Source organism: Poecilia reticulata, linkage group LG11 (assembly GCF_000633615.1).
Source record: "Poecilia reticulata strain Guanapo linkage group LG11, Guppy_female_1.0+MT, whole genome shotgun sequence".
NCBI lineage: Eukaryota > Metazoa > Chordata > Actinopteri > Cyprinodontiformes > Poeciliidae > Poecilia > Poecilia reticulata.
This window is the reverse complement of record NC_024341.1, coordinates 25,071,922-25,097,576: the sequence shown is the minus strand read 5'-3', so window position 1 is coordinate 25,097,576 and position 25,655 is coordinate 25,071,922. Positions and strand designations below refer to the sequence as shown.

Genomic DNA, 25,655 nt, shown 5'->3' with positions numbered 1-25,655 from the left:
CTGTAAAGGTTGGTCCATTGGACGGCATTACTGCTGTAAAGGTTGGTCCATTGGACGGCAGTACTCCTGCTGTTTCTAGATCAAACTCCCCACTGAGATTCATTATTCACAAACATCCAACTCGCCCAAAGACCAAAACAAAGACAGACGGATGAGTGAACCGTTTGAATTTATAAACATCCTCTTACTTTTAATTTCTCCCGTTTCCTCATTTGAATAAAGGAGGACAGACTCGGTAATTAACAAGGCATTAAAAAAGAAAGGCAGTGTGCAACGAGAGACGAGGAGGAGGAGGGTGATGAGGGCGCATGGGAGACAGCAGTAAGAGCGGGAGAGATAGTAACTAAAAGAGGRAAGAGAGGAGCTGTGGAGAATTAATAACAGGCGAGATCTCTCCAAGGCCCCCTTAATGGGCTGTGACAGGAATTTATTCACACTTAGGCTGGTATTAAATCAAACGCCAGGCGAGTGGCGGTGGCAGGCAGCGGCGCAGGGTGGGGAGGCAGGTGGAGCGCTGCAGACGGAGAGGTTTCTGCCGCGCCGTCACAGAYCCCCTGCAGGGCGGAGGGGTTTCACTGCGAAAGCACAAAACCTTACAACCACTTCTGGTCTGGTTTCTARCRCAAACATCTTGAAATGAGTCAAAAACTAACTTTGAAGAAACTTTTTAGTAAGAAGCAGGAGCTTTGTAAAGTAGAAAATTCCTTAGTATTGAGGAAAAAGTTGAAATTTCAAGTGAAATAATCTGCCAGTGGACATTAGAGSTGGGCATTTATCGTATCGTTTATCATTTAATCTGATTAATTTCTTATAAGAATTTTGATTTATTGATGTTAACTGAGATAACAGGTAAGGTTAAATGTGTGTTCACTTCTTCCGACTATTTCAAACCGAAAAGTGATAAATTATTTTGTTCTTGGTTATGCATGGACATGTTTTCTCTGTCCTACYGATTGATTATTTTCTTGTTTATAAAATCCTGTTTGAAATAAATAAATTAAATCGATATAAATTCCAAATACGAGTAGAAAAAAACCCTCCTAAACTCTCAGTAGTGTCGAGATTACAATTATTTTAATTTTGTATTATTTTATCAATTATTCTGATGATAACTGGGTTAAAAAAAATTGCCTCAATCTACAGATATTTAACAATATTAGAAATACATTTAAAAAGATGCAAATAATTCAACTTAAATAAGAAAACAAACATTTTAATAATAATAATTAGAGGTGTGCCGATCGATCGGCCRCCGATCATAATCGGGCCGATTTTCGTGAAAAAGTGCATGATCGGTGATCGGTGATCATTGGCTCTTGTTGCCGATACCGATCACCTGCATCTCATTTGGCAGCCTGCCTGTGCAGCTGGTCTCCTCTTTCCTTCACACTGCACAAACGCGCAGCAACAAATCCTAAGCGATGTGGAACTATAACGCAATGGGGACGTTTGCGTGTTGCGGCGGAAAATTGAAGCACGTCAAAATGCATCAACACAACGAAGCTAAGCTAAGCTAAGCTCCACCTGGTAGTGACTCTCACACCAAACCTCTGCTTAAAGCTGCAGCATCTAACCTAAAAAAATACATTTTACATGCGTATTAAAACTTTTGCTGTCCTAACATGAGACAGATAATCTCTAAAAAAATAATCGATCTCCTCCCTGCTCTGCATAATTACTCCGCTCAGTCAGAAACAGCCACTCAGAACTAGCAGTAATCAGCTAGCCGCCATGCTAACAGGAAGTTTTCATTCAGTAACTCAGGATTGTTTATTGTAATGGAACCTTTATTTGCCTTTGAATGTTAAGTTTTATACTTTAATTTTTTGGCAATGTTGAGAGGTTTTATTTTGGCTCTTTGCATTATTTAGCCTCTTCAGAGCCTTCATATGTTATCAGTCTGTTAAAGATAGTATTACTGATAGCAGTACAATTTGCACAATGCCTGTTTTGTTTAGTTTTCTTCTTGGAAAAAGTTATTAAAAACAAGCTTTTGTCTAAATTAAGGTGAATTCATGGTTCCTTTTTCCACATAATGTAACCGGTAGTGTTTATGATAAAAAAATAATAATAATTATGTGATCGGTATCGGTGATCGGCCCTCATGGGTGATCGGAATCTGTATCAGCATGAAAAAATCTGATCGGCACATCTCTAATAATAATATAGCATTTCTTTAGTGAATTTGAACCCTGTGAAGTTAAAAATAAGCCACTTGAGTTATTGGTAAAACAGATTTACAGTGTTTTTAATCTTAATTGGAAAATGTGTATGTATTTGGTGCAGTTTTGACTTAATTATTGCTATGAATGGGGTTTTTTCAGTAAATGACCTTTTTTGAGTCCATGTACTTCAGTTGATTAATTGCTAAATTAGTTGATTATTTTAATAATCAATTTATTAATCGATTAATTGTTTCATCCTTAGTCGAGATTGTAGGTCTTAATATTTTCTCCACTGTTTGTTCAATGAGAGCATCAATAAATAAATATTAAGTGCAGATTAGTGGCACAAATCACAGTTTTCTGTGACTGTTGTCCTAAAGACGTTTATTTTAATGGATGTTTTTCAAGAACAGAATTTGTGTTTTGCTTAAAAAGTAGTAATATAAAGTTCTTATCGCCAATTTTAACATTATCACAATAGTACGATAAAATATTGTGAAAACTTCAAGTTCATGTCGCCACAAAACAACTATTGTATTTGGTATGTATTTGGTTTGATTTGGTGTTGTAAGGGTTATCTGAGACCCTTGGGAAAGATGGAAAGACGGAAGGAATGCAAACGATGAGTGATGTGCCAGTGACAGGACAGGCTGTCCCACGTCCCAGATGGAATGATTATCAAGCAGTCCAGAGAGCCTCTATGAATCATCCTTCCTCCATTCTGCAAAATGCACCATCAGTCAGCGGCCAGCCAATCAGTCAGGCAGGCAGGCAGAAAGGAAGCTGACAAAAAACACAGAGCTCGGTCCAAATTGACACTCTAATGAAAAAAGAAATCCTGCAGGCTAATTTATTTGTTCGTATTCGCAGTTGTCCTTCATTATTTGGCGTGTGACCAGTCATGTTGGGCTGTAATTTTTGGTCACTTGGGTGCCACTGGATTTGTTTTCTGTGTTATTGGAGCAGAAACACAGATGACGGGCGGGACTTTGAATTTATATGCACAATCACATCCAGTGACACCAGAGGTTTGGGCTGCAGAAACGGAGCGACTGCAACACATTAGGCACCAGCGGTTTATGGCTAATGAATCCAAAAGACTTACTCACATGCTCAGATTAACTTTACCCTGTTACTTGCAGCACTAGTACTTTATTAACCGATTAATCGATTGTTCTGACGATTAATTGGATAAAAATTGGCACATTCTGCAAGTTTTTTATTTACGTCTCTAATACATTAGAAATACACTAAAAGATGCAAATAAACAAATTCAATTCCATTTATAAAAAGAAAAATAAACATTTTGTTGTTGAAAATGTAGCAAAGGATGCATCTGCAGTTCATAAAACACTTCTAACATCAAAGTGAAACGCTCAGCCCTTTCTACTCGACTTACCAAGTCTGTGTAGGGATGATCTGATGACATAACAATCCAATTTCTTGGATTAGCCGATTAATAACAGAATGCAAAAGGTGCCAAATAGGAATTTTATTCATTTTTTACAGAATTTGAACTAGACGAAGCCAAGTCTGCCACATGAATATAATAATATTTTTTTATTATTTTAATTCAAAATGTATATATTTTGTACAGTTTTGGCTTAATAGAGCTTCGGAGCGTGACGTCACTGCTCTAGTCGGAGGGGTATCAGCGCCATCTTTGTTGCCACCGACAAAAACGACCGTCTCACAGATAATTTAGCTATGGATACAGAAATATGTGTACAGTTGGAAGTGGCTGTTTTCTCTCATTCAATAATTTAATGTATTAAGCGTTCATGAAACATTTGATTCAAGCACTTCAAGTTGCATGTAAACAGGAGAAGAAATGAATCACATTTAAAGTAAAAATTTGATATTTAAAATATTTCAGGTAATAAACATACACGTGATAGATTATATTTTTAAATAAACATTTTATGTGATTAAAGTAAACAATTATATAATCAGACATGTGTCAGGACACTGGGTTTTTGGGTATGTTTTACTTTCATTTTATTTAGCTTCATGTTTTAGTTCACTTTAGTTTAGCCCAGTGGTGCCCAAAGTGGGTCCTGGAGGCCCGGCATCCTGCATGTTTTAGTTCTCTCCCTGGTTTAACGCACTTGGATCAAATAATGGCTCGTTAGATGGCCTAAGGAATATTGACAAGCTGAAAAGGTTGTTGCTGCCACCAGGGAGAGAACTAAAACGTGCAGGATGCCGGAGCTAGAGGACCGAGTTTGGACACCCCTGGTTTAGCCTTTCATGGTCCTTTTGATATTATTTGAGGTATTTAGTGTAGTTAGAATTATATTATTGCTTTCCTTATTTTCAGTCCTTTATAGTGTTTCTAGTTAGGTTAATTCTTTAGTTAGTCCTTGTTTGTCTGAGTCCATGTCAAGTCTTCAAGTCAAGTCAAGTCTTATAGTTTAATTGTATTTTATCCTTCTAGTCATTTCTTATTTCAACCTCCCTGCAGGGATTCTAGTAATGTTTATTTCTTAATTTGATCAGTTGTTCTTCCATGTTAAAGTCTATATATATATCTTCCTGGTTTTTTCTTTGTTTAGATCTTCACCACGTTGCCAGTTGTTACCTTTGTTATCCCTCGTGTCTCCTATTTCATTGTGTTTTGGATTTCCTTGTTTTCCCTGGATTTTGGATTTAGTTTTGTTTAGTTTATTAAAAATAACATCTTCATAAAGTACATCCACTGCCTGCTGCGTTTGTGTCCACCGCCACATCATGACACAAACCAGATGACAGGGCCAATCTTTAAACATTTAATGTGTAATTAAACAATAAAGATGACGTACATATTATGAAATAGATCACACTTTAAGTAAATATTTGTTGTAGTTAACATATTTCAGGTAAGTAAACATGTTATGAAATAGATCCAGTCCTAGAAATTTATGTAATTGAACATTACAGATTACAAATGTGCTTATCATCTGAGGTAATACATTTTATGAACTTTTTAAAAAATATATTGTTTAAATATAAATTTGGTTAAAAAATAAAAAAGGGGTCAAAATGAAATAAAAATATGCCTCATCTATATGGTCTGGTAGAATAATTTCACTCAGATTTTGAGTTAATGGGTCACATGACCTAGAAGCTAAGAAATATAAAAAAAAGTGTTAATATGTTTGAGTTAATGAGGTACACAATTTGGAAGCTATTGAAGAAAACCTTTAATATTTAAAATATTGAATATGACTTAAACATTTTATAGAAGATAGTGTGCCTCGTTTAATAGCACGAATTACCAATTTTTTGTATTAGTTGGTCACAAGACAAAGCATTTATTTACAGGAGTGTTCGGAAATTGACGGTATCTGAACCTCCGAGCGCTTCAGGAGGCATCGGTAGAGAGCAGCTGGCCAAAATTAGCGTTTATAAATCGGATCAACCTTGAGCTGAACGTCCCTTACTCCGCGGAGGGCGAATATCCAGTAACCAATTTGCAAAACAACTTCGCCGCGGTCGTTAATAAAATGACAACACCGCTGTTCTGACTAGTTTGTTTTGGTCTGTGGGCTGCAAACATGGCGCCGAGCGACATAAACGTCATACGCTGTGACGTCAGCTCCAAAACTCTATTAGAGCTCTCCATAGGTTGTTTCATCAAATTGCCTTTTTTGAGTCCTTATACTCCAGTTACCAATTAATCGATTACTAAACTAGTTGACTTATTTCAATAATCGATTAATTATGATTAATCATTTGCAAAATGTATATATGTTTCATATAGTTTTGGTTTAATTACTGCTCTGTGTTGCTCTTTCAGCAATTTGCCTGTTTTGAATCTTTATACTCCATATACCAATTAATCGATTATTGAAATTATCGTCAACTAATTTAGTAATTTAGTAATTGATTAATCACAATTAATAGTTTACATGCTTTGAACAGTTTGGGCTTAATTACTGCTCTGAATACGTTGCTGTTTCAGCAAATTGCCTGAATCTGCATACTGGTGTCTTGATTAACCGATTATTAAATTACTTGACAATTATTTCAATAATTGATTAATCATGATTAATCATTGCAACCTTAATGCAAAAATAAACTTTTGCATACATTAACCCAAATAACATGCATATACAGAACGCACAAAGCATAAAAAATGGAGGTAGTTACATTGGAGACTACACACAGAAGTCAATTAAAATGGATACAATCACAAAGCTTCCCTGTAAGGACACTGTGCAGATTGATGAAAAGTGATGCCTCGCCCTTCCATCCTTCCCAACTCCGGGCAGATTGCGTCACCATCCATCAGCCCGACTCTGACAAACAGCAATTACCCCAATCGACGAATAACGAGAGCAAGGCTATCATTCACAGCCAGGATGCCTCATAAAGCAGTCAGATATTACCATGCAGGAGTCATTTATCTGGCCCTCCTCCAGCCCGCCTCTTTTCTACTACCTCTTCACCTGATGGCTCTGATATTTAAGACTGATACCTGTTCACACATCCCGCTCCAGGGAGGGATCCCAGCCACCCACAGCAACAAGAATGGAATGAAACCGAGAACTTGAGGGTCAATGAGAGCCTTGGGGATGGAAAACGGATTTTTTAATTGAAATGATTACTTTTACCCAGATTTCAGAGCTTACGATCCAGATAACATTAGACAGAATTTCTACGTGTTTTAAATTAATACAATTTTCCAAACCCACATTTCTTGATTTCTCTGCTTCTTTTTAGCCAAATCTTTAGATATAAACAAGGTTTACAATAAATTTATGGCAAACATTTCTACAATGGTCACTACAGTCTGATGGAGTGGAGTAGTGTTGAACAATATGGCTGAAAAACGTATTACGATACAAGTCAAAGTCGATAATTATTGATTAGGTTTTTGTTTATTTGAAATACTACCAGACTAGTGGTGTGACCTTTTCTGTTTTATCCATAATTTTCATTCCACATCATTGTTTTTTTATTTCTAAACCGCTGTGAGGCACAGTGGTGAAACCTTAGACTGCTGCTGTTACTCAACAGGTTGTTGCTAGGTAACCAAAGAGTGAGAGAGTTGCAAGGTAACCAAAGAGTGAGAGAGTCAGTTGATTCCGTCATTCTGTTATTATTGCTGAGACTAAGGCCCCGTTTACACGACAACGATTTCGGGGGAAAACGGAAGAGTTTTGTTGCGTTTGTAGTGTGCATTTACACGAAACCACCGAATGTTTTCTCTAACAACGGCACAGATTGAAAACAGGTTCCAGAGTGCAATGTTTCTGAAACGTTGTCGTGTAAACCTAGAAAACGGATCTTTTCTTCCAGAGAATCCCCAGCTCGTGCAAAGTATGACGCAAAACATAGCTGCTTTCTACAATCCACAGAAGAAGAAGAAACTACTCACAATGCTGGTGTTACTGTTTCCCCATCAGATACGGTTCCCTCAGCGTCTCTTCACCGCTCCGCACCGCCCTGGTGGCAAAATACACGGCTGCTTGTTCAGCGCTCTTATCTAGAGAACTACGGACCAGCCCCAGCTACAGACGAGTTTAACAGGAGGGGCATCGACTTATTTTGGGGGTCAAAATGAATCTAAGTTGCTGAACATAGACAACAACATCAGCAGCCTACAGGCTACTTGTTAACAAGCTTAACGTCCTGTATTGATATTAGCTAGTCATCTTTTAGCTAACATCACCTGCATCCAACAGCTTTACTCAACTCAGTCGGTTAGTTCGGGAAAAAAACTGTGCAGTTATTTACGTTTTGCTGGTTTGCTGCCATGATTCTAACACACACCTGCGCAGCAGCAGCAGGTCTCCTTCGCTGCCTCACAGGTGTAAACCCAGCGCAAACGTCTCAGCGTTCATGTTGCGTTTGAAGGCGGCTCGGAAAAACAAGTTACGACTTGTTAGCGACGGATTAAACTGTTTTAACTGCTGAAGAAGGTAACAGAGGACACGGATATGGGACGTGCGGGAACTCCTATTTTTATCAAATTGATATAGGAATAACAGACTGTTGGCCATTCCAAGGTAAAAACAATAAACAGATTCCAGTCCGGGGCCGCTACGGACACCGTGAAAGCTCAAAGTTATCCCACTTTTTCCAACTGCATGCGCCCTAATCAGACGCACACAATGCGTGTTCTCTCATGGAAATCCACATGCCTTCAAGTACAACTTTTTTTTAAACACATGCGCACTTTCAAAGTTTCAAAGAACCTAGCACCAACTAGGCGCAGCGAGAGCATTACACGTTTTCGATGTGCACCGTTACTGTGTAAACACAGATCGTAATCAGAACGTTATCGTGTAAACGATCCAACAAAAACGGAACAAAAGTGCCGTTTTTGTTGGATCGTTGTCGTGTAAACGCCCCCTAAACTACAGGTGTTTTCACACCTGATTGGGGAACAAAATTGCAACATTTGTTACATTTCTAAGCTGGTGCGGTTTGCTTTCACACTGCGCTCTGTCAAACGATCCAAACTAATTGCAAAACCTGTTCTGCCACCTCACCTGTGGTGGCGCTGCAGCAAGAACTACTGCAGGTAACGACAGAAACCTCAGAAGAAGACATGAGCGCAACTTCCTTCTTCACTAAATGTCAACAAGAGTGGAGTAGCTTCACATTTTAGCGATTTCTCCCTCGTCTCCCACCAGTGCTAGACTAGTGTATTTGTTTTGGTTGTATTTACCCAGAATGCCTTGCACTGTAGTCCACTTCCTGTTTTTTGTGTAGACATGGGCTGTTAGGCGTACCACCTCCACAAATCAACCAGGCTTTTTAGGCAAACAAATTAAAGTTTGATGAAAGCAGACTCAGTCGGCTGATCTGAATGCCGATTAGACATGTAGGCTGGTATTATTAAACCAAAGTTCTAATTAAAAAAAAAGATTACCATGATAAATGAACCGATGCAATAAATGCTAGCTTTTTTATTCTTTGGAATGGGTCCCAAGTATTCACAGATTTTAGCAATTCATAAATTTCAGAGGATCCCTTAGTTTTAATTATTTTTTAAGTGATGGTTTGATGCACCATGCTTGATTCTTGACGGCTCTCATCGTGGTGTAAAAAGGTAACAAGAAGGTCGTCTTTTCTCCGTTTATTTCAATCAGAACAAAGCCCCATCGTCAGACTCAGATTGGTATTTTCTTGACAACCTGTTACTCTGCATTTCATCCCTTCCTCTGACGATACATCTGTTCATTATGCGCAGCAGCAAGTGGATCTAAATTTTGACAGAAGTCCATTTTTTCCCCAACAAATAATATCTACTGTCAGTATTTCTGAGGCAATATTTGAAGCTGAACCAGCCTGACATATCAGCTGGAGAGTTGGCAGCGTGCTTGGACTTATCTTTTCACTTGTGCGTCAATCTCCTCACTCTGTCAGCAATCTGCTGCAGAACGCATCCAACTCCCCCTGCTTGCTCCGGCTGAATTTCATCAGTTTACAGTTTTTCCTTTAGGAGATGCTATCTGAAAAACGGCAAGCAAACGCTGACAATCTACAGTCGTCTTCAGATTCATCAGTTTATGCCCTCATCAATCATTTCCCTTCACATCAAACAGGCTGATCCTCTGCTGCTGCTGCTTTATGTGGTTTTCTTCATCTCAGATGCAACACATGGATGTTTTCTTTTGACTTCTTTCCCTCTCAGTGTTTTCTTTGTCCTTTACCCTTCACTTCACATATCAACCCCCACTGACAACATTGCTATCTGTTTGGTCATTCATCCATCTTCAAACGCTTTTCCCACATGAACAGCCCATTTCTCTCCTTTGTGCAAACAGGATGCTTTCCTTTCACGCTTCCCTTTCTCCCCCATCAGTCGCAAATATTTTATTCTCTGCTCCATCTGGTAAGATTTCTCGGGCATTTACTCCTCTTCCTACCCTTCCTTCTCGCCCTCTGCTTTATTTTGTTTTACATTTCATCTCCACGCCCTGAAACGGAGCCATCCTATCAGGCTGAAGCGACTGCAGCAGATGTAGCCAGGCCGCAAACATCTGCTTCCCATGTCCCGCCGCAGCTCTACTCTGCTGATCAGACTAACCGCTGATACTCCCTAAAGCTCGCCGTCGTCCCTGCTGTCGTGCAGCTGGCCGGCCCGGGAACAATCACAGCTGAAAATGTGGTAAACATGCCAAGCTTACAGTGAATATCTAAGTCGATGTCGGGGAAACCTGCTTCTAATTAGCTTAGCTTTTTTTTCAGTTGCGAAAATAAAAGTTACAAGGTTTCAAAAACAAAAACTGGCCGTCCTGATTAGAGTGTGTTGCAGTGGTTTAGTCTGTTTAACATGACACCGTCTTGGATAGGAAACTGCACCGCTTTCCCTCCCCCACTTGTTGCTATCTGCTGGAAAAATAAAAAGACTCCATTAGGGCTGCATCTAACAACTATTCTGACAATTCAGATTTAAAAAACTCACATTCTGCTGATTTTTTCTTAACCACTGAAGACTTTTTACACAATATTAAAAATTTAATACAAGATGCACATAAATTATCCCAAAAATCTTTTTTTTTTTAAATAAAATACATTTTATTGCATTTCTTTAGCGTATGCTGATCATTTGTAAAGGACGCAACTGCAGTCAGCAACTGAACTTTGTGTCTGTATACTCCAGTTAACTGATTACTAAATTAGACGATTATCTCAATAATCGATTCATCATGATGAATCCAACTGATAGTTTTAGCCCTGGACTACATCCTGTGGAAACTAAAGTCACCCATCACCTCATTAGCATACCGTTTTAAAACTGAAGCTTAGATCAAGATATCATTGAATATAATTGATCATTTTGCTAATATCAATTATATAATTGTGTGTCATTTATATCTGAATTCGCCTCATTACGTTCGCTGGAGATCGGCACCAGCACCTCCTGACCCCACTAAGGGACCAGGGTGTACAGAGAATGGATGAAAATCAAAAACATAATTTCACTTGGACCTTAGATTTGATGAACAAGTACAAAACAGACCAATTAAATCTACTGTCAGATTTAAACAAAAACTGCATTTTAAGAGCTTAATGCAGGTGCTTTTTAGAAAACTAAAACTGAATGTAAAAACTCAAGTTTCATTGTTCTAAAATCCAAATTGTAAACACAAGCAGTCAAACTTATACATTTCATATCATAATTACATATTGAGCTTGATTATTTTGTGAAGGATTAAACGTCTATAGAGGAAGTTATTTCTTAGAAGTGAGCAGCAGCTGACCACGACTATAAAGATCCAAAAAAGCAAAATTTATAATAATTTGCTGAATTATAACTTAAATTTGCTTTAGCATCAAAAACAAAAGTGTAGATAACTGCGGTGAACACAAACACACCAGATTTGATGTTTAAAATCAGTTTTAGATTTTGTAACATTCCCATCGCTTTAAGTTATGAATCTGATGTTGGAATTTGTCTGAATGTCTTAATACATATAAAATTAGCTGTTATTTATTTTAAAAAACAAAAAAACACTAATAATTTGAGTAGTTGTAACTTTAGAATTTTGATTTGAACTGGATGAATAATTTAATGATAGAAACTCTTTAAACCAAGTTGATTCTCGATTCTAAACAACCTGAGAAATATCAGGATACACAGAATTAAAAATGTACATAATTACATGAGCTTTTTGCACATGAAAAAGCCCAGAAAGCTCCAGAACATGTGCTGGGATAGCTGATGAACTCAAATTAAACCTGGGATTTATTCACCGTGAAGGAAATTGTTTGTTGCAACCCAACCTTCTTACCTCACACTGACTTCATTGTTTAGAGCGACGCCCTGTTAGCTCTCCATGTGGGATGCTGTTTACCAGAGATGTAAACGTTTGTCTGCCTTCAGCACTCATCACTCAGCTTTTCCATCCGTAGACGTTTGAATTGTTAATATTGCAATAACATATTCATTCTTGGTCAAATGCCTGTATAATCGTCTTTCAGCGCGTCGTGTAAACAAAGCGGTCCCACTAAAGCTAAGTGTTCAATTAGCAGATACTGAGCTTGGCTCGCGCACTTCAAACAAAACCACAACAGGACAAAACAAAGCTGCAGCTGTCCAGTTTAATTACACTAAAATATTATACTTTTCTTTTAAATGGCATTGAACATTATGCTGTTTGAAAGCAGATTCTGATTGCTGCATTTCATTCTGCTTTTATTGCTTTATTTCTCTTTGTTGCTATTTTAACATTCACAGTTATTGGAACCTCAGAAAAAGATTAACCTGAAATAAATGGCTATAATATGAACCTTTAACCTTTTTGTTATTAATCTGCACATATGGGTAATTTTTCAGTAGCTTTATTTTCTTGTAGGCTTAAACAACATCCCTTAAATATGTTTTATTGTCTTTCCCATTTTGAAGAACAGACAAGATAAACAGACTTGATTGTCGCATCATGAATGTAGCTCAGGGAACGACATTGGGAAAAAATACAATATTTTTCAGTTTCCCTTCATGTTATTGTAATTTTATAAAGCGTCAATAAGTGAAATAAAAAAACAAACAAGTACCACTACTATTGAGTGGATTTTCAAAATAAAAGTCAAATAGAACAGGTAAAATGAGCAAACAAGTTTTGTTAGAAAAACAAGTGAAAAAGTGTGAATTCTTATTATGAATAGAGATGTGCCGATCAGGTTTTTTCCTGCCGATTCCGATCACCGATACCGATCACATAATAATTATTTTTTTTAATCATAAGCACTACCAGTAACATTATGTGGAAAAAGGAACCATGAATTCACCTTAATTTAGACAAAAACTTGTTTTTAATACCATCTTTAACAGACTGAAAACACATGAAGGCTCTGAAGAGGCTAAATAATGCAAAGAGCCAAAATAAAACTTCTCAACATTGCCAAAAAATTCAAGTATAAAACTTAACATTCAAAGGCAAATACAGGTTCCATTACAATAAACAATCCAGAGTTACTGAATGAAAACTTCCTATTAGCATGGCGGCTAGCTGATTACTGCTAGTTCTGAGTGGCTGTTTCTGAGATTATCCTATAAAAATCCTTTATATAAAAATCCTATAGAGATTATCTGTCTCATGTTAGGACAGCGAAAGTTTTAATATGTATGTAAAATGTATTTTTTTTAGGTTAGATGCTGCAGCTTTAAGCAGAGGTTCGGTGTGAGAGTCACTACCAGGTGGAGCAGAAGCGGCGCTCCGTCTGTGAAATATTACTACCTGTAGCGCGTAGCAGCGGTTCAACAGCGAGAGCAGAACCAGCGTCTTACATCGCAGCTCAAAGACTTAAATCATTTTGCCGGTTATTTGTTTAGCTTTCTGACCATCATGCTAATCTGGGTGAGTGTTTGTAGCTGTGCGCTGCTTTACCTGCTATCTGATCCTCCATATGTCTTTTTACTGCAGTGAGCCTCGATGTAGCCAAACCCCGTCAAGTATGGGATTGTTTTTATGTCGTATTAGCTTCGTCGTGTTGATGCATTTTGACGTGCTTCAATTTTCCGCCGCAACACGCAAACTTCCCCATTCACTCAGTGTCAGTGCGTTATAGTTCTACATCGCTTAGGATTTGTTGCTGCGCGTTTGCGCAGTGTGAAGGAAAGAGGAGACCAGCTGCACAGGCAGGCTGGGAAATGAGATGCAGGTGATCGGTATCGGCAACAAGAGCCAATGATCGCCGATCATGCACTTTTTCACGAAAATCGGCCGATTATGATCGGTGGCCGATCGATCAGCACACCTCTAATTACGAATATTAGGAAATACTGTAATTATGTGATTAGTAATGACATTCTAGTTGCAATACACTAATATTTTTATTTTTCTCACTTATCTCTTTATAATCAGTCATTACAATTCTTCAAATTGTTCCTGGACTTTTAGCTGCTTTGCCTTCAGGTGTTTGCAATTACAGCAAAACTCTGAACATGATAGTTTCTCTACAGCAGGGGTGCTCAATACGTCGATCGCGATCAACCGGTCGATCGCGGAAAGGTTTCGAGTCGATCTCGGCAGGTGACAAGCTGAACGCCGTAAGGACGCTGAGTCCAGCACTTCCTCTTCTGATAGGCTTATCAAAAATATTCACTAAGATCCTAAACGTTTGTAGCTTCATTAAAAAAGAATAATTATAAAAAGTCAACGAAACATGTTAAAATTAATAATCTCAGTAATTATTGTTTCAACAAGGTGTTGCGCAATTCAGTGCGTTTCGGTTCCATTAAAAAACAAAAGAAAAAAAAAAGCGACTCAAAGTCCGACTGACGAGCAAAGCAGGAGTTTAAATTAGCTACTCAACCACCGCTGTGTTCATGAGAGGCTTATTAATAATCGAGAAATAAATATCAAGCCTGGAAACCTGATATGTAACGGACTGAATGTTGTGTTTTTAATATAATCTTAGCTCGGCTTAAGAGCAGGTGGTTGCCACGGCAACGGGTGTGCTTAAACAACAAAGAGAGACAGGGGGGGGATAAAGAGGGTAGGAGTGGTTTTGAGTTGATCGTCTTTTCGGATTGTTTTACCTTTGCTGTGGCTCATTACACCTGCTGTAGTTTCTGAACGTTCAATAAACGACAAAAATGGACTAATTACCTCGTTCGTTTGTGAGCATTCGTCACAACATCAAATAGGACAAACATATTGTATTAAGTTTTAACAAATTCTACCGCGATAATTATGTGAAATTATATTAATTATATCCCGACTTCAGAAGATTTGCCTTTAAAAAGTAGAAAAAGTAGATCTTGGTCTCAAAAAGTTTGGGCAGGTCTGCTCTACAGAGTCTATATGTGGGAACCATCTCGGGTCATAAGAAAGGATAAGTACTAAGGAAAACCCCAATCTGCCTCCACCAAGAGCTGTTTGACATCATCAGATAAGTTTTGGCCAGTTTTCTATGGGACCAACCAACATATTCCACCACTCACAAATGCACAAATGCAAACCAAGCAGCAGCATCTGCAGCTAGGTTTGTACATGTAGGTTCGTATGTGCTTGAGATTTTCCTTTAAGCTTAAAAAAAGAAAAAATGTTTTCACATTTTTTTATTGTCTGTCTTTACCTTTAACATTGTGGAGAAAAAAAAAGATATTTTGTGTCAAATCTTGTACTTGGCGCACAGTGTGAGTCTGGGGTTGTGCACGTCCTAAGCCTAAATGCTCTTGGTCAGGTTACTGTTGTTTAATTGGTGGTTTGGCGCTTTTTCCGTAGGCTAAAAAGAAATGAGCAGAGTTTGATCCCTCCCGTAGTTCTAGGAGCAGTCGTGTGGATCCCACCTGAGCTTTTTACCATCTACGTGGCTCTGGCAGGATCGCCGGTTTATGAGTTTTCTTTGTGGTTTCGCGAACTGCAGAGTTGACGGGTTGACCGTGACATCTGCCGCGCTCCTTGTAAGGATAACTTGTAAAAATGCCGGAATTGGTGTGCTGTCAGTGGGTCATGTGCATTACGCGAATGTGGTCTGTATTCGTGTGGTTTAGGTTTGTGCTGGTTCTGTGTGACACACACATGATGCGCATTAGAGATGTGGTTGTGCCCTTGTGGGTCAGGTGATAGTTTTTTGCATATCCTCCAATAACATCCTGCAGGCCCATAATGTTGCATCATTTAAGGGAAAATAGTCAAGATTTTAAATGGTACAAGAATTAACATTTTATTTCCATATATTAGTTTATTTGATATGGACAATGCACACAAAGTCAGAACATAAGTCTGTAACTGATGTGTTGCACAAAGAATATAATAATCAAATTAAGTTTTAGCCAGAAAGTAGATTAAATATATAATCCAGATGTGCACCAGTTGTTTTCTTTGAGAATTTCTTCAGCTTTTCTTTCCCAGTGAAAAACATATTTTTAAATGTATTTTCTCACTCTGGATAGATGCAGTGCTGCCTGATTGATTCCGTATCTCAACACGCTGTAATAATGAGTTACCATAGCAACTGGTTGTTTACATGCAGGATCGGTTGCTTTAGCCTTACCAAGCTTAACTAAATCCTAGAATAATTTCCCAAATGAGTTCAGGGGGAGATTTTGTGGAAGCAAAGCGTGAACAATTAGAGAGTTTAGAAGACTTTGACTTTTTTATTTCATTCTAATTGGAAATATGATGAAAAAAAATAAAAATAAAAAATAGTTTGAAGCTCCAACAAGGAATATGAGGAATATAGAAGGATCTGTTGAACCAAGACAGCAGTAGAGGAAAACATTGCAGATTATTTCATTGCCTCTACCGGGCCTTTGGCAACATGTGCAGACAGATTCTGCAAACTCTTCATCATCTTCCCCAGTTTCACTGCAACAACAACAAACAGAAGACCTTTCCTCTCCAATATCCTCACACACAGCACTAAAAACTACTGAACAAGTCAGTGGTTTTCTAAAATGTATTTCTAACAGGGAAACGGATAAATTAAACGAGCTCAATTCTTTCCCATTTGAACTGGGGGGTAAAAGTCATCAGTTTGGTGTTTTGGTCTCAACTCGCCCTTTTCTTGAAGGACGATTCTGTTTACAGAGAATTCATAAATAATTTTATTTATCGTTTGTTTTGTTTATTTATTTTGGATATTTAAAATGTCTTCCAGTTCCATTGTTAAATGTTCATTAGAATTTAAAATTTATTGATCTATGACAATGTGTTCTTGTATTACTTTGCCATTTACTTTAAAATGGTCTCCAGTCAACAAAGTTATCGTTTATCTCAACTTTTGGAACAATTTATGATCCAGCAAGATTGCAAGGGCAACAATAAAGTAATAACTTATGTTTTATGTATTAAACACACTTAAAGACATTTTGTAGAAGGAAGAAAGTAATTCTTCTGTGCATCGTGTCTACCTGGTGCTTTAAAGCTTAACTGCACAGTAAAAGGCAGGATGCGTGACAAATGAAACGTTCAAGTCAAATAAATGACTCCCTTCCTCAGCTGCCACTGCAGCGTATAGATTTTGTTAAAGGAGTTATATTTGGTACATTTACCTCATTGCTCCAGTAAACAAGTGTTTGTTACACGAAGAAACAGCAACATAATGATTTTTACCAGAGCATGCTGCTCGTCTCTCTCTGTCTGGCTCATATTTGTGGACACGTGTTTGTACAGCCGAGTGGCGCGCAAGCTGTTGTTCTTAATAAACCACATTGTTTAGCTAGAAAGACTCTCACCAAGAGAGGAAATAGATTGGCCTTATAATCTATTCCCTTTCATAAGAGATGCAGAGATTCATTAAAGTTTCAAAAGGTTGCTACACAGGTTTTATTCCCCGTTTTAGCTGCTGATATTTCCTCCATTTTGGGCTGTTGACGAAGCTTTGGTTTTTAAATATACACGACTCTAAACATTACCAAAAACATAAAATATTCAAATTAATAAGTGGATAATATTTGGAGGAAGACAGCAATTCAAGAAAGAGGACGACTTATTTCAGTTTGAACTAGCTGCAGCTATCTAATACCTTAGTATTCTTCTGAATAAACTATGGATTATTGAGGCAATTGCATCTATATGTATAAAATCCTAAAATTTAAACGACTGTAGTTTCATTTCACCTAGATTGTACATCTTCTGGAAATGTTAAATCTCAAAAACTGACATTAAATCCATTCATTGATGGCAATCAAAGTTTGTGAGTATTTGACTGACCATCTGAAAATCATCTCATTCTGGTCACAGACCTGGTTTATTGATGCATCTCTACACCATTGTTCTCAGATTTTCTGTTTTGTGATACAGCCCAAAAGGTTTTGGCCTTTCCTTTGATGTACATTTAATCATCATCTTCTGATTCTCCATCACACATTTTAAATTACTTGCAATAAATGACCTTGTGAAGCAACATCCACTTAGCTGCACATAATCAGGTGGATTAAACGGAATCACCTTCAACTGTACGTTACTGGATAAAGGTTTAAAATAAAGCTGGATTCATTTAAAGGCGACATATTATGCTGCCTTGATGTGGCTATGGGCTGTGAAAAACATGTCTGTTACATTTTTTTTGCACAAACTCATTCTAGAAAAATTTGATTTTAATCTGCTCGGTTCTGCTTATTTTGAGCTCCTTTCAGAATGAACGCCCACAGCTCAACGTTTACACTCGCACATAAAAATGGCTGCAAACAAATGCGCAATTACACAGCTATACATCTTTGAAAGGCATCAGTAGAGCCTCATGCACAACCAACAAGAATGCAGCAAGTGGTTTCTGAATGATAAGTCAACAATAAAACATGTGTCTTTTCCAGCAGCCATTGCACTGCACTTACAGCAGTAAAACCGGCTGACCAAACATGCTTGAGTTCTGCTCTAGTTGCTAGGTCACGGAGTTGGGCTCGGGTGTGGTTGCTAGGTAACGGGGCAGCACCTGCTGATTTGTGACATTACATTCCGGAAGTTTTTTAAATGGCTCAACAAACATTAACTTCTTCCCAAAACAACGCTGAGCTGCTTTTGGAATCATTTGAGACCCAAATGTATTTTTTTTTTCTTAAAGTGCATTTTACACAACAGAAGCACTTTAAAACAAAACTGAATAAAGAATAAATAGAAAGAATGGGCTGAATCAGGAGAGGCTTAAAATATTGTTGATTCAGTGTGTTCTACGTTACTTTGAGAGAATAAAAGGCTGTTTAGTGCACTTAATGCGCTAAACAGCCTTCAAAAGCACTTTAAGGGTTCAGAGGTAAAGAATGGGAGGTGCTTTAGTTCTTTTTATTCATCTTTCAATGCTTTATCGCTTGACAAGAATCAATCTGCATACTAATGCTTTGCATAGGGCAGGTTCACATCGGAACCAAGATTATCACTTAAACTACAAAACAATAGCCTCAAATACCAACGGTGGTCAAAGCAACATCTGCTTTATGTTCGCTGACAGAACAGAGGGATGTGTGTCAGTATTTGCTGAAGCACTGACATTATTAAAGCCTGCATTGGCTTGTTTATTTACTTAAGCAGCGTCCTGGTGCTCTCTCTGTGGGTGTGGACGGCTTTGTGGGGAACGCTGCTGTTTCTTTTGGACGGGGCTGCGTGCGGTGGAGTTTGCAGGGTTCGCTCGCTGTGATGTTACTGTAGTGTTAACATTTAAAAGCAGCCTGGGGAGCTGTGCTGAACTCTCAAAATAACCACTTCTTACCTCTGCTGCTGACATTTCTGACCTTGGACCATTATCATTGCAGCAAACAGACGGCTTGGCGCACAAGTACGAACAGACCAACAGTTTCAGCTCATGCACATTTATAAAGCACGCGCAGGAAGAAAATCTAAAGAGAAAGTTTCCTTTTTCTTACCTTTAACACACTTAAAGATGTTTTCAATAAAGATTAGAAATACCTTAAAGTCCTACTAAATAATACACGATGAGTTTAAGTGAGTCTACCTTGTTTTACAATTTATAACTGTTAAACTTTGATGATACTAGCAGGCAGTGTGTGTGGCTGCAGGCCGTTTACCTCACCTGTATTTATGCAGGTTCTGGGTTTCACTGACCCAAAGCTGATATTTGCACACAGTGATTTAAAGTCATCTTGATGTAGACGCTTCCCAGAGAGAGATTAAACCTAATCCAGAGCTGAAAATAATCCAATGACAAATGTCAACAAATCAAAGTGAGGTAGTTTGTTTCCTGCTCCAGAGGCAACAGCAGCATTTTCTCTTATAATTGAGTTCTCATTCAATTCCTAATTTATTACTTTTTAATTCCCGTCTCTCCTTCCTACACATTCAAAAGTTCACACTATCTGATCAAGACTTTCTGAACACATTAGAGATTATTTTATTCTGCATAGTTTTTACAACACAAGCAGAAATTCACCAGTTAATTAATTTCCAACCCTTCAAATTGACCTTGTGCAGCTGTGGTGCAGCAACACAGAGAGCAGGATGAAGGTCCATGAAAATGAGACGGCGCAAAACACGAAGCTTTTTACAGTGCAACATTACACGGGAAAGCAAAATAAACACAAAAATAAATGTATGTTAATAAAATACTTCAAAGAAAAACAATCTAATAAATGGTAATGTTTGATACAAGTTTTGCCCAAGAAAACTTGCAAAGCCTGGTGGGCGACTTAGCAACCGTGTTTTTGTATTAAAAAATATCACTTTGACAGGAAATGTAAAAGTATGACTTGGTAATTATATGTTACTGGAAGGCAATGTTGACAAGACTTCAACACACAACTAAAGACCCTTAAAAAATGAATTAAATTAAAACAAACATTAATTTTTTGCACGATAAATCCCAAAGACGTAATGAGCCGACCCAAGGCTGAGATCCCTCTACATTGTAACACAGAATATAAATCTAGAATTTTAACGTTTATCAAGAATGTCAATGTTGTTAAATCTGATTTTGTGGTTCCAGTTTTTAAATTAACATTTAAATTAGAAATTTAAAGGAACTGGCATGTTTACTTTCTGAAACTGCAAAAAACAAGCATAACTAAAAATCCACGCTTCATACTGTGTCGGGTTTCTTTATTTCACTATAGAACCGCAAAACAGTGAAAACTATAATAAAACGTATATCTCTAAGCATGAAAGTTTCATAAGCGCCATATAATATGGTGTTCTTTTTTCTTTCACAGTATTACAGCATACAAAGTTTAACAATCTTACTTTTTTAACCATATTTAAGATGGTTATGCATTACAAACAATTTATTTCAACTCAAACCTACATAAATATAAGAAACATGTTACAGACAGCTGATGTAGCTTAAAGAAGAAACCATGTTTGGACCACAGATAAACAGCGACTTGCCAACTTCTAGGTAACCATGGCAATAATAAACATTACAACAAGCTTTGTAGTTAGTTTGTTGTGTTAAAGCTCAAATCTGATGCTATGAGTTTAATCTTTTTGTTTGAGCTCGGTTCAACCACATGTACATCTCAGTAGATCACAAAGATCACTGAATCTACATTGAAACGCCGTTAGTGGTGCTGGTGTAAAGGAAGAGGGGCCCCCAGGTCAAATTCTACTCAAGGCCCCAAAAGACACTGGACCGGCCCTGCATAGTGAAATCAGCCGCACTGCGCACTTAACTTCAGAAAGAGGGAAAAAAAAGTGCTTTTGCCTTTTTACTACAGCGTATAAAAATATCTGGTTTCAACTGCTTTCCATCAAATGTTTGAGTGAACTTTACTACAAAACTGTGCAGTTTGAATATCAAGCACTTTCAAGGACTTTCCAAACATTGAAAACAACTAATTTAAATTTTAAAAGGACTTAAAGCAACTGTACCAACCCTGGAAACAAAATTATCTACAAAAAACAAAACAAACCAAGTCTGTTTATGATATATAATAAACACAAAATGTTTTTATTCAGTTAGTATTGAGGCTCTTTCTTTCCCAGAGAAACTCTATTGAGCAAAATCCACCATCAATGTAAATTATTGCTTTGAAACCATAAAATGCTATGAACTGCTTCACAAAAGAGGTTTTATACAGAAAAATGTATTCATTTCTACACTCAAAGCACTTTTTACTTCACAACTGCTGAACAAGCTTGGAGGTCTGCCTTATTGAATAAATGCTACATTAAATAGCTTGTTCTACTATGAAAACCAGTGGAACCAAAACTACAACATTTTTAGAGATGGTTAAAGGCTACAAGCAATAATATAGAGGATCCAATAAGCTTTTTTTCCTGAATGACTTCTTCTCTTCGGCTTTAAAGTTCGCAATTTAGGTTTTAAGGCTTTGATACGTGGAGCTGTTGTGCTTTATAAACCACACGAGAGTTTTTGTCCAGATCAGGGAGACCAGAAAACTTCTGAAAATGAGTAGAAACAGCTGCTTCTAATACTGTGTCTAAAATTACAGAATAAGTCGCCACTCAGGGATGGAAAGCTAGAAGATTATTAGAAGAACTAATCACTGTTTTATTGTCGGAAGATCTTCATAATTCGATATTAGCTGAATGAAATTTTCAGTCAGAGGAAACTATAAAACTGCAGGGAGTGAATATGTTGGAAGAGTTAATGTTCATAAAATATCTCTTTGCAGCATGAAAAGCCAGCCACTTTAAAAGGCAAAAACAGATTAAATTTAATTAATTGCAACTGGAGTGGGACTTTAATTTCACCAACAAGAGCAAACTACAAACACTGTTCCAATGAAATGGAAAACAGCTCAAAATTTAAACACAGAATCTCAAATAAAGCAGAAATCTGTTTGAATTTATCAATAGACAAGGATAAGTGATTCTAGCACAAGACGTTGTCCACCTCTGCTTTACAACGTGTAAAAATCTCATCTAATTCCCATGGCCTTTGAAAGCGGTATGGCAAATGTGTTGTTGAGTCTGCAGCCTTTGATTTAAAGTGTCGCCCTTGAGCGCTGCTGTCCTTATCAAATCACATGTAAACGACTCCGGCCTGCTGCAAAGCAACTCCACACAGCGCAGAGAAACACCACAGGCACGTCGTTTACCAGAAGCATGCGTTTAGAGATCGCGCTGCATATTAAAGTTTATGATGTAAGGTGCATCTCTCAGCTTAATGCATGTTTTAAGATTGCCTGATATGTTTTTTCCCCCTTTCTTCTATATTGAAGTTATACTAAAAAATAAAATCCACACCATCTGCCTCTGGCTGACGAGCTGAGGTTTGACTAAAGATCGACGTGTTCAGGTTTAGTCACGGCTTGACACATTTGCGTCTGACTAAGGGTGACTTAATAAAAACAACACCGTATTGACCAGTTAAGATCCGACATACTGCATGTAGAGATGGTGGAACTAAAATAACACTCTTCTATGTAATTAAGTTTTTAATCTTTTTAAAATACTGACGACGGTACTCAGTGCGGTCCGAAAAAAAAGAGAAAAACTGCTACAGAACAAAAGAAGCAGTATGAGTCCTAAAAATCTACATACAGAAAACAAACAAAGTTTATAAGACATGTCTAAGAAACAGCACCTGATGCAAGGTCTTCAGCCAAGATCCAAAATACTGTTTTCCCTCTGTCAAACCATGTTGTCTTTGTTATTTTTAATAGATTCAACTAAAGAAATGAGAACAATTGGGTCTTTGTCACAGGCTGCTAGTAACCAAGAGACTACATATCCAATTTAAAATTGGTTCTTTGCCAAGTTGTCAGTTATTTCAAAACAACCTTGAGTTTAAAAGGCTTTTTATGCCAGAATCAGTCACAGATTGTTGTGAAGTGGCTAAGCAATAATTATTCCTTTAAAAATTCACATAATGCAGCATTAAAAAGAGGCAGACAATTTTCAAGACCTTCAGGAAACCTTAAGAACTGTTGTGCAAGAATCCCACAGGAAGGAATATGTCTCAAGATTATTTTTACTAAAATTAAAGCCCACAAATGACCCACTATTACCAGGATGAATCTAAATTGTCTCTCCATAATAAATGAATGTAAATTAATGCAGAAAAGTTAATTATACAGGTTCAAGACAGCCAATGTTAAGAAATAAAATTCATTCCCACAATGCCTCAGTCATTAATTAAAACGCCTACAGAACCAGACTAATATTTAGGGGCAGCTCAAAGGTTACCGTACTAATCAATAAGTCCATGAATTCAGTTAAACTCAAAAGAATTTAATAACGTTTTCTCCGTCTATAAGACCTCTCTTCTTCCGACTCTTTCATTAACTTGCAAAAGCCCATGTCAGTCATTATAACATCTTTTTCTGCGCTAAGATTCACCTTGTTTGTCTGCATCGTTCGACTCCCATGACATTTCAGCGCTGACTGACACGCGATGTCAGTTTGAAGAAAAGCTCCCAGCACAGCGCTTCGCAGTCTTACAACGCCGCTTCACTATTAGAGTCTAGAAAAAGCATTTCTGACAGTAAATAAAGCTGAAAAAGCTTTTACGCCTGTTTGATGTCTGACACATGAAAACTGCTCAAAAATGAACACCATAGTCAAAAGAAAGAGGAGAAAAATCCAGCTATTGCTGCTGTCTTATTAATATTTAAAACGCAGCTAGCTATGATTTCCTTCCTCGGCTCTGAAAAGACATCAGGATCAAAACGAGTGAAAGATTTGGAGGTATAAATTTCTGTGAAAAATAATTTATCCCCCACGTTAGAAATATTTCAGCCAGAAATAAAGTAAAATGTGCTGGTTCCTTTTGAAATCAGGTTATAACAAGAAATAATATTAGTAAGCATAACTATGCGGATGATACACAGCTCTACATCACGATGTCAACATCCGACTCTGAACCCATCCAAGCACCGAACAGATCATTAAAACAGATAAATGTGTGGATGTGCCAAAAATTTCTCGAGCTGAACAGAAACGAAAGTGAAGTTATTATTTTTGGACCTAAAGCTTCAGCTTCAGTTATCACAACTAAAACCAGAGATCAGGCCAGAAACCTGGGAGTAGTGATGGACTTTGACCTGAACCTTCAGAGCCACATAAAGACAGTCACAAAGTCGACCTTCTATCACCTGAAGAACGTCTCCAGGATTAGAGGACTTATGTCTCAGCGCGATCTAGAGAAACTCATCCATGCGTTTATCTTTAGTCGCATTGATTACTGCAACAGCGTCTACACAGGTCTGACCAAAAGACCAATCCTCCAGCTGCAGCTGATCCAGAACGCTGCTGCTGCTGTTCTCACCAAAACTAGGAAGTCCATGAAATACTGTTGTTAGTTTACAAATCACTGAGTGGCTTAGCATCACAACACATGAATGACCTGCTATTCTAGACCTGTCAGGTCTTCTGGTTCTAGAACCAAACATGGAGAAGCAGCGCAAATTTTTTATGCTCCACTAATTTGAACTAAATGTCCAGAAAACAGAAAAACAGCTGAAACGCCGAGTTCATTTAAATCACAACTAAAAACCCACCTGTATAGAGTTGCTTTTGATTAGTAGTAAATGAAACATTGATCAACATATTTGATGTGTATTGATGATTTTGATAGAGGCATTTGACGAGATGTAATGTTTATCGTTTGTTTCATAATTGGTAACTTTGCTTTAATGATGCAAAACACTTCGAACAAAAGCTTCCTGAGACAATTAATTAAATTCAAAAATAATCCATTGATCCTAGAAGGAAAAATAAATGCAGTTCTAAATCACACTACACAATTTTCTTCCAAAAACAAAACAAAAAAAAACTTTCCAGTGACAGTGAAACATTAATGTTGGAGTGGCCTATTCAAAGTCCAGACTTTTGCAAACAGCTAACATCTGAGCTAGCATCACTTGCCACCATTTCAGAGCAATTTCTTTTTGGAATATGTTGCCATCTGAAATTACATTAATGGCTGTTAAAATCTGTAAAAGAGAATGAATTAATATTTAATTAATGCAATGGCTGAATTTATATTCACTTGTTTTATTTATTTTATTTTAGTTTTTAAATTGCTGAAATAGTTTGTGGGTAATGTATTTTGCTATGTCTTTTTGTAATGTTTGTAATGGCTGATTTGTAATTTAATTTAATTTTGTTTGTGTCTTATGGAAGACCATTATGACGTTTTGTAATGTCTATAAAAGTTGATTTAATTATGAATGTTTGGACTATCCTG

At 37.4% G+C, this 25,655-nt stretch overlaps 1 protein-coding gene across 2 annotated transcripts in view; it reads right to left on the bottom strand.

The window, feature by feature from the left end:
* med30 (mediator complex subunit 30) overlaps window positions 1–25,655 on the bottom strand; it is a 52,696-nt gene that overhangs the window by 14,512 nt on the left and 12,529 nt on the right. Inside the window, exon 5 of one of the 2 annotated variants that reach the window (XM_008422744.2) lies at window positions 19,587–19,694. The exons of the other annotated variant lie outside the window; for it this stretch is intronic. Coding sequence (XP_008420966.1) covers window positions 19,605–19,694 — 90 coding nt within the window. The 3' untranslated portion in view covers window positions 19,587–19,604. Of the gene's footprint in view, window positions 1–19,586; window positions 19,695–25,655 lie in introns of those variants that run through there. 2 annotated transcript variants of the gene reach the window in all.